At 46.2% G+C, this 9,594-nt stretch overlaps 1 protein-coding gene across 1 annotated transcript; it reads left to right on the plus strand.

Moving 5' to 3' along the window:
* The first annotated feature begins 4,520 nt into the window (after window positions 1-4,520).
* Window positions 4,521-9,065, plus strand: LOC115190361 (uncharacterized). The gene is made up of 4 exons (XM_029748732.1): window positions 4,521-4,869; window positions 5,305-5,447; window positions 5,687-5,798; window positions 5,998-9,065. The coding sequence occupies exons 1-4, from the start codon at window positions 4,554-4,556 to the stop codon at window positions 8,640-8,642; spliced, it is 3,216 nt and encodes a 1,071-aa protein (XP_029604592.1). The 5' UTR covers window positions 4,521-4,553; the 3' UTR covers window positions 8,643-9,065.
* Window positions 9,066-9,594: the final 529 nt, after the last annotated feature.

Consider the following 9,594-nt stretch of genomic DNA (forward strand, 5'->3'; position numbering starts at 1 on the left):
CCTTCTCACCAAGCTGCTTGGCGATGGTCTTGTAGCCCATTCCAGCCTTGTGTAGGTCTACAATCTTGTCCCTGACATCCTTGGAGAGCTCTTTGGTCTTAGCCATGGTGGAGAGTTTGGAATCTGATTGATTGATTGATTGATTGATTGCTTCTGTGGACAGGTGTCTTTTATACAGGTAACAAACTGAGATTAGGTGCACTCCCTTTAAGAGTGTGCTCCTAATCTCAGCTCTTTTCCTGTATGAAAGACACCTGGGAGCCAGAAATCTTTCTGAGTGAGAGCGGGTCAAATACTTATTTCCCTCATTAAAATGCAAATCAATTTATAACATTTTTGAAATGCTTTTTTCTGGATTGTTTTGTTGTGATTCTGTCTCTCACTGTTCAAATAAACCTTCCATTTAAAATTATAGACTGATCATTTCTTTGTCAGTGGGCAAACGTACAAAATCAGCAGGGGATCAAATACTTTTTTCCCTCACTGTATGCTGATGATTCAACCATATATGCATCAGCAACCACAGCTAATGAAGTCACTGAAACCCTTAAAAAGAGTTGCAGTCTGTTTTGGAATGGGTGGCCAGTAATACACTGGTCCTGATCATCTCGAAAACTAAAAGCATTGTATTTGGTACAAATCATTCCTTAAGTGCTCAGCTGAATCTGGTAATGAATGGTGTGGCTGTTGAACAAGTTGAGGAGACTAAATTACTTGGCGTTACCTTAGATTGTAAACTGTCATGGTCAAAACGTATAGATTCAATGGTTGTAAAGATGGGGAGAGGTCTGGCCGTAATAAAGAGATGCTCTGCTTTTTTGACACCACACTCCAAAAAGCAAGTTCTGCAGGCTCTAGTTTAGTCTAATCTTGATTATTAAACGACTCTCATCCTGAATTCAGTTCTGCTGCTCTAATGATCGCTCCAGAAAAAATGTTAGTGGGTGTGTCTTTTGGCTGGAGTGATGTGTATGGGTAGGCAGACTAAAGCCAACCGACCAAACTAGAATAAGTATATTTTCTGTTCATCAAGCATCATGCTTGCTTTCTCCCCCAATCACTCACCATATTATAACCATACATTTTCTTACTGTACATAATACTTTATGTTAACTGAATGGAAAATCTTACCTGAACTGTCATCATTGTGTTTCATGGAGTTCTATGGTTGGTCTTTTTGTACAATAAGCATTATACTCCCCATGTATTCAGTTAATATCTAATTCATGAATTCCATTGGTAAATAGGTTTTTAACCATTTCTATATCTTACCTCTATATGTTTTACCTTAGATGAAGTGAAGTAATAATTCTCTTTCCCACACTTATGTACAAGTTGGCACAAACAAAGGGTTTAACTTGTACCAGAACGCCAAGGTAACCTGTATAAATGACTATTGCCCCGCAGCACTCACATCTGTAGCCATGAAATGCTTTGAAAGGCTGGTCATGGCTCACATCAACACTATCATCCCAGAAACCCTAGACCCACTCCAATTTGCATACAGCCCCAACAGATCCACAGATGACGCAATCTCTATTGCACTTCACACTACCCTCTCCCACCTGGACAAGAGGAACACCTATGTTAGAATGCTGTTCATTGACTACAGTTCAGTGTTCAACACCATAGTGCCCTCCAAGGTCATCACTAAACTAAGGACCTTGGGACTGAACACCTCCCTCTGCAACTGGATCCTGGATTTCCTGACGGGACACCGCCAGGTTCCCAGGTAGGCAACAACATCTACCACACTGACCCTCAACACGGGGACCCCTCAGGGGGGCCCCCATCAGGCACCTTCCACTGACACGGCCTGGTATAGAGGTCCTGAATGGCAAAAAGCTTGGCCCCAGTGATGTACTGGGCCATATGCACTACCCTCTGTAATGCCTTGCGGTCGGAGGCCGAGCAGTTGGCATATCAGGCGGTGATGCAACCAGTCACAGGATGGTCTCGATGCTGCAGCTGTAGAACTTTTTGAGGATCTGAGGACCCATGCCAAACTTTTCAGTCTCCTGAGGGGGAATAGGCATTGGCGTGCCCCGTCGATGAGAATGGGGGCGTGCTCGGTCCTCCTTTTTCTGTAGTCAGCAATCATCTCCTTTGTCTTGATCATGTTGAGGGAGAGCTTGTTGTCCTGGCACCACACTGCCTGGTCTCGGACCTCCTCCCTATAGGCTGTCTCATGGTTGTCAGTGATCAGGCCTACCACTGTTGTGTCGTCGGCAAACTTAGTGATGGTGTTGGAGTCGTGTCTTAACCCAAAATAGGTTAAGGCATGGTCTTCAAGCTACAGAAGATGGCAAAACATTTATTAATAATAATAATTGATTGGGCTTACATAGCACTTTTCTAGACACCCAAAGCTCTTAACAGTTTAAGGGGGAACACACCATCCTAACCTTATTGTATTGTCCCATCCACCTCCTCCCATCCACAAAATTAACTATTTTACATGAGTATTTTTTTATTTATTTTTTTACAGATATTTAGTTTTAATATACATTATTCATACACTTTACATACATGCTACTGATAGGAATACAGTTTGATAAACACAGTACACCTACAATGGTACTCATCATGACGTGCTCTGGCAATAAGTGCCGTTGGATCTTTAGTGACCACATAGTTAGGCCACCCGTCTAAAGTCCCACTTTCTTCAATTTTATTGAGTAACATTCCGTTGTTAGTTAGTACAGTATTTAAAAAATAATAATTATATGAACTGGCGCACACCCAGAATAATAGTTTGTGTGGAGGTGCTGACTAACGGCGAATAAACTATAAGCTATCAAAATAAAGTCGCACACTCCATGTGTAATCTCCCCGCAATTTAATGGGTATTTACCAACGTTTCGGCATCACTGTGCCTTCCCCAGGGTGAGGCATCACAGGGATGCCGAAACGTTAGTAAATACCCATTAAATTGCGGGGAGATTACACATGGAGTGTGCGACTTTCTTTATTTTGACAGTTAGTACAGTATTAAAATGAAATGTATGTAAAAGTGTACGGTATAAATTACAATGATCTGTCTTTGAACTTTCTGCCATTTCAGCAGCATTTTTCTCTTTGGCTTTTGTTTGTCCCTCTTTCCCCTGGTGCCATTCAGACGTCTTTGTGCCCACATCTTGAAATGGAACACCATTGAATGGGAGACTTCTACACTCCCAACTGAGGTTTTTTTTCCTGCCAAAGACTGTGCATCTGTTTGGTCGGGTTTGAGTAGTTTGGCCTTCTGACTTTGTGTTTGTGGTAACTATACTATTGTTTCGAATATAATGGACATGATTGATCAGAACACGTCTTCGGTTTTCACTAGTTATCACAGCCACAAATTACAAATTATTATATATTTTTTTGTGTGGGGGGGGGGGGGGCTGGTGTTCTATAATTACATTTTTTAAATTGTATTAACAGGAATGTCCCTGTATTGATGTGTAATATTGTTATTATTGTTAACATTAAAATATGTAAGATGGCGGAAGTGGATGCCGAGTTCGAATCAAGCAGCGCGTCGATCAAAGTTGGTGAAGATGAATGTTCTGAATGGATAACAGTACTGTCGAACTGGAACAAAAAGGAAATGGTCTAAAATTGGAGTGGAGGACACGTGTATGAATGATATTGAATCGCTTCTTGTTGGGATGCGTTTGTTAAGCAAGGATGTATATGTGGGAGACCCGTTTGAGGTGAACAAATTGTGAAGTAGGCCTATGAGTGACCAAGAGTGGTCTTATTATGATTAACTGTATTTATGAAGAACAGAAGAAGATTGCAGTGGGCCTCAAATGAATTCGGACAACATACATTTTGTGCTTTAAACTTCGGGTGACGACATATGTTCAGGTTGAATACCTGAAGAGAATTCCTGGTGTGGTTTGTGCCCGGCGTCTGACCCGCTGGGTGAATGGAGAAAAAGAAGAAAGTCTGTCGGTACTGTTGTTTTTTTGATAAAGAACACCTACCTATGCATGTGAAGGTTGGTTATGTAAGATGTGCTGTAGGAGCTTTTGTCCCCAAACCACTGCAGCTTAAGAATTGTAAAGGATTTGGCCATGTTTCAACGGTGTGTAGAAGGATGGTGTTGCAATTGTGGTGGGGATCATGATCCCGACTGCCCTGTATACAGAGTGAAATAGGTTGAGGTTGCAAAAGTTATCAATCTCCTATGCGGAGACAATTAAAATAATTGAGAACAATTGATGGTAGTGGAGATATGATAGTGGAAGCACCACAGCCTGTAGTAAATGTGTGCTGCCAGTCAAAAGATGCTGTGTGTGGAAAAAAGGTGGATTTTGTGGCGTTCATTGCCACAGTTATAAATTGTGCTGCTCAAGTCTCAAAGAAGTCTAAGAAACTGGACATTATTGTGGCTGCGACAGAAACGTTTTTTGGACTTAAGGATTTTACATCTTTATTATTATTTTTTATGTTTGGTAGTTTGTTACGCTTTTTGGGAATCCTGTTTCCATCCCGCACAGTAGGTGGCGGGATGCAGATTCAATTGTGCGATCGCCAATATACCATAGAAGAAGATATTTTATATGCGTGTGTGTGGGATGAAGATGGCCGCCGCTAACATGGCGAAAGAAGGTTTTCAAACCCAGTTCGCCTCTGTAATGGAGAAGGTGCTGAAGACGGCAGTCATGGAGACAACGCAACTTTTCGAAACAACTATTGAGGAGCTGCGATCTGAAATATGCAGAATTAAAGAAGAGAACAAGGACCTCAAATCGAGGATTCGATCCCCTGAAAATGCGAAGAAATCGACGGGTGAAAGTGAAAGACAAACCGCAGAGCCTGGAACGAGTCAAAGAACAAACTCGCATATCGGCAAACGTGACATTGGTGTCCAATGTGGTGAGTAGAAAACGGGTTATTTGTTCCCTCCAAACTGTTTTGTTTTGGATTTAAAATGAGTAAATATTGTACAAATGCAGGTTTGCAACAGAATTGGTGGAATGAATACACCTTTGGACAAGCTAGCTAAACTACGTTCAAGTGATCACACATCCTGATAGCTAGCTATTTAGCTGAGCATATGAAGGCTCGAAGTTGACAATATTTAACAAAACTGCTTCATGTACCTATGTTTAATAGACTACAATATTAAACAGAACATGTTTGAGAGGTGTAGCCTATATTATGCATTCATAAATTACTGATAACCGTAATAATGCTAGTCACATTGCAACACAGGATGTTGTCATGTCATCAGCTGGTTTGTAATCTTCACCTCTACATTTCTAGATTTCCTTGTCTCCTAACCACTCTCTCCTAATCTGGTATTTCCAGTTCTGACAGTGCAAGCTTTGCCTCGGTCTGTGGAACAGCACCTGCGTGAGGAGGACCAGTGGACGGAGCTGCACCGTGGGGCCTACGACAAGGAGGACAACCCACAGATGGCCTTTGTACTGATCAAACAGGAGGTGGACTGGGTAAGACAGGGCTTCTAGCTGTCCCAGATCTGTGGGTGCTGTCTTGCCAATTAATCTACCTCTATACTCAACTTGTTGTTGTCACCACAGTGAAAAAAAACCTTAACACTGCTCTCCCTAGAGTCACTTGTGCATTTAAGCGTTCATATTGACCTCACAGCCTTCGTCAGAGTTTCTGTTGACCCTATTGTGGTTGACTTTCCCATTCACCCCCCCCCCCCCCCCCCCCCCCCCCCCAGGAGGCAGACTATTCTGATGACTACTCCCCCGGGTACATACTGCTGAAGCAGGAGGGGGGAGAGCCCCCGACTCTGGTCCGCAGACAACCTCTCAGAGAGTTACCAGGCAGAGGTAGGAACTAGGGAGACCTGCTTCTGAATCACACATCTTATTACAATGTAATAATCAATATTGGGATAAGAACCAGGCTCTAATAATATCTATAATAATCTCTCCACTGTTATTCTCTCTGTCTTTTGTTCTTTCTGGCTCTCCCTTTCAACTTTCCCCTCTTACTTTCTCTGTCCTGTCAATCTCCCTCCCTCTGTAGCCCTGGTCCCACCTGGAGCTGTCAGTGCCCTGGTCAACCATTACAGCCAGGAAAGGCCTCCCACCACCCAGCCTACCTCAGCAGAGGCCCCCCTCCAGGGAGATCCAGACACCCAGGAGGCCCCCCAGGCTCTCAGCCCATCCCAGCCCAGGACCAGAGAGGTTAACAGTGGCAGTGCAGGCCAGGCCCCTGGAGCAGAACAGCAGTCACTGGTAATACCAGCAGCAGAGTCTCCAACATTAGACCTGACAGCATCTCCTCAATCAGCAGCCACTATCCAGTCTACATCAACTGTTCTGTCTACTGTAATGGCCCAGTCCACGGTAACTACTCTGTCAAAAGAAACTGTCCAAACGACCACAGCGGTCCAGTCGACTGTAGCGGTGAAGTCGACAGCAGCAGCGTCAGAGCGCCCGCCACCTGTCCTCTCCGGGTTACCCAGTACCCCTCTTCAGGATACACAGCCCAGCCCCGTACCCCCTCATCCACCCCCATCTCCTCAACCATCACCAGCACAGTCCCACACAGACGTTCTACCTATAGCTCGTCCAATAGCAGTGCCCTCAACACAACCAGCTAGGCCTACAGCTGTACCTGATGGACCACCGGCCGCCCCACCACCAACACAACCGCAACCGCCTACAGTTTTGGAGCAGCCGGGTGTTGCCACGGCAACTCCGCCAACGCCGGTCCAGTCCGCTCAGTTGCTGACTTTGTCTGAAGAACCTGCCGGCCCCCCTGAGGAGCAGGTGTCATTGGTCACTGAGCATGTGCAACCCTCCCCCACTCTGCCATCACCGAAGTCCCCTGCTGTCCCAGAGAGGACGTCTGATGAAGCCCCTGTACAGCTGTCAGCCCCTGCTGTAACCACACCCTCTGGCCCCTGTCAGATGTTTAAGACACCGTTTTTAGCTCAGTTGTCAGTAGTATCCCAAGTACGCTCCCCACCGAGGCTGGAGGAAGACGAGGAGGAAAAAGAGGGGCAGGAAGATGAGGGGGAGAGGCTTTCCCCCCTCCCTGCCACATCTACGGAAGCTGTGATGACAAGGTCTGTCGCTACGGAGACGACCCCCGCCAGCGAGAATAAAGAGGAGATTGTTGTCCATGCAGGTGGTGGCAGAAAGTCGAGTCGACGCGAATCGATCCTCTCTGGTCTCCGCCTCCGCTTAAGGCCCCGCCCCCGGGACAGTACTCCATCTCCCGTGGTTGCTAAGAAACCCAGAGGAGAGAGAACTGCCCCTCTAGACCATGACTACTCAAAGGTGATGCAGAACAGAGGAGAAAAGTCCAGGGAATCACACATTGACCAGGATGTAGTTGAGGACACCTCTAACGGTGAGACGGCTGATGACAAGTCTAGTGGACAAGGAAGTAGTAACCACATCAGTGAGGAAGAGGGAGGAGCTAACACTGATGTGACCTCTCCGACCAGACAGTCAGCTATTGTTGGAGGTGTGTCCAAATCCAAGAAGAGAAGCATGACCTGGGTGCAAGCTCAGAGAGGTTTGGCTCTAGCCCAGGCTAAGAGGAGTAGGTCGAAGGTCACTAAGACCTCACAGCGAGGTCAGAGGTCAGAGCTTAGAGGTCTGGTCACACAGACACCGTTTCTGCCTTCCACCCCACAGCGCCGCCGGTCGTACAGCCCCAGCCCTCATGCTGCATCTACCTCAAGCCTCAGCCCACGCCGCACCAGCCCGCGTTGCACCAGCCCTCACGGTGCCAACCCACACCAGGATACGGGGGCGAATGTGAACCCTGCTCCTACCACCCCTCCTCAGCCTCAACAGTTCAAGATAATTTCCGCCACCCCTCGTCGCGGCAGACCTCGTTCGGCGGCCGCGGCGGTTTTGAATTTGAAACGTTCTCCCTCCACCCCTCAACCTATCCCCTTCATTGTCACCGTCAGCCCTCACTCCGGATTCAAAAAGTCCCCCCCATGCACGCTGACGTTCCAGCAGGCGCAGCGGTATCACAAGTCACAAACGATGTGGTCGCCGCCAGGACCGTTCCAGCTCCAACAGTCTCCCAAGTCTCCACGGAAACGTTTTACCAAGAACCAGTGCGCAGACTGCGGTCGTGTTCTGAGCAGCGCCGCTGCTTTAGAGAGCCACGCATCCCTCCACACGGGGAAGCGCCCGTTCGCCTGCTCCACCTGCGGCAAGGACTTCCCCAACCTCAAGGGCCTCAACCGCCACGCCCGCGTCCACGGTGAACAGCGTGGCCACCAGTGTCCCAAGTGCGACAAGACCTTTGTCTACCGCTTCGGCCTGACCAAGCATGAGCAGATGGTCCACAGCGGCGTGCGCCCATTCATCTGCCCGATCTGTGACAAACGCTTCGTCATCCGGCGCGACATGGAAACGCATCTCCGCGTTCACACCGGAGAGAAACCATTTGCCTGTTCCCTCTGTGTGAAGCGGTTCAAGAGGCGTGTGGAGCTGAATGTTCACCTGAGGTGGCACAATGGGGAGAAGAGACACTGGTGCTCGTACTGCGGGAAGGGCTTTCTGGATTACAATAATCTGAAGAGGCACAAATTTGTCCACACTGGGGAGAAACCTTACACCTGCTCTGAGTGTGGCAAGCACTTCAAACAGACTGGCCATCTGAAGAAACACCTGAAGACAATACACAAAGACAGATAGAGGGCAGGGTACGAGTCTTAAATGACACCCTATTCCCTATATAGTGCACTACTTTGGACTAGAAATATAGCACTATATAGGGAATAGGGTGTCAGATGGTGATGAGGGAATAGTTCTCTCTATTTGCTGTGAATTCGCTTTTGTTTGGAAGAATCATGCCACGAGAGAATGTAGCAAAATGTTAAAAAGACATTTTTTGAATTGAGTTGATTAATTTAATTAAAACTAATTCTGGTTGTCATTTGTTTTTCATTCTATTTATTTGGAAAGTTAGAAGCCTAAAACTAAGTTTAAATTTTGGTGTACTGTGTTCACATCATGCTTTTTTATGTTTTGCGGGTTTGAAGTCGTTGCTTTAAAATGTGTTTATTCCATTTTATTTGTAAGTAAAAATCTGGTCTGGCTTAGGAAGTTTCACTTGAACATCCGTCGAAGTCGTAATTTTTCTTGTGGAGGGGGTTGTTACATTTCACCACTGACCTTATACATTTTCCTCCAAAACATGACAAATCAATTTGACAATTACAAACGCGGATAATGTCGCTAGTTTTATCATATAGTCAATGTTAAGCAAACCAGCTAATTTTATTATTAGTAAAGTTAGCTAGCAATCAAGCTAGCTAAAATCTTATTGGTTGAAGAGAATTGGTCAGACTTGAATATGGGGCATTCATGTGCTTGTGGGAAGTCGTAAGTCTGCCATGATCGTGTTTAAGTGCTTTTGAAATGTTTGGTAGGTTGGCATGATCATTATGACAGACAATTCCTAGACAGTCTAATCTACGGCAGTGTTTCCCAAACTTTTCCCTCTCAGCCTGAAGAGTGTCCTGCTTGCATCGCCTCATTAGCTAACTGTTGAGGTGGTGCGATCGGCTAAGGCGCTTGAGGGCGGTCACGTGTGTTTGGGAGGCTGAGGTCCCGAGTTCAAGACTGGTATGGGCTGAATCAGGAG

This window comes from Salmo trutta, chromosome 4 (assembly GCF_901001165.1).
Source record: "Salmo trutta chromosome 4, fSalTru1.1, whole genome shotgun sequence".
In the NCBI taxonomy this organism is placed as follows: Eukaryota; Metazoa; Chordata; class Actinopteri; order Salmoniformes; family Salmonidae; genus Salmo; species Salmo trutta.

What these genes read in the sequence shown, in the direction of transcription:
- LOC115190361 (XM_029748732.1), top strand. Translation starts at nt 4,554, where the DNA reads ATGCGTGTGTGTGGGATGAAGATGGCCGCCGCTAACATGGCGAAAGAA. An exon ending in TGACATTGGTGTCCAATGTG is followed by an intron (nt 4,870 to 5,304) that starts GTGAGTAGAAAA and finishes TGGTATTTCCAG; the next exon opens with TTCTGACAGTGCAAGCTTTG. An exon ending in TCAAACAGGAGGTGGACTGG is followed by an intron (nt 5,448 to 5,686) that starts GTAAGACAGGGC and finishes CCCCCCCCCCAG; the next exon opens with GAGGCAGACTATTCTGATGA.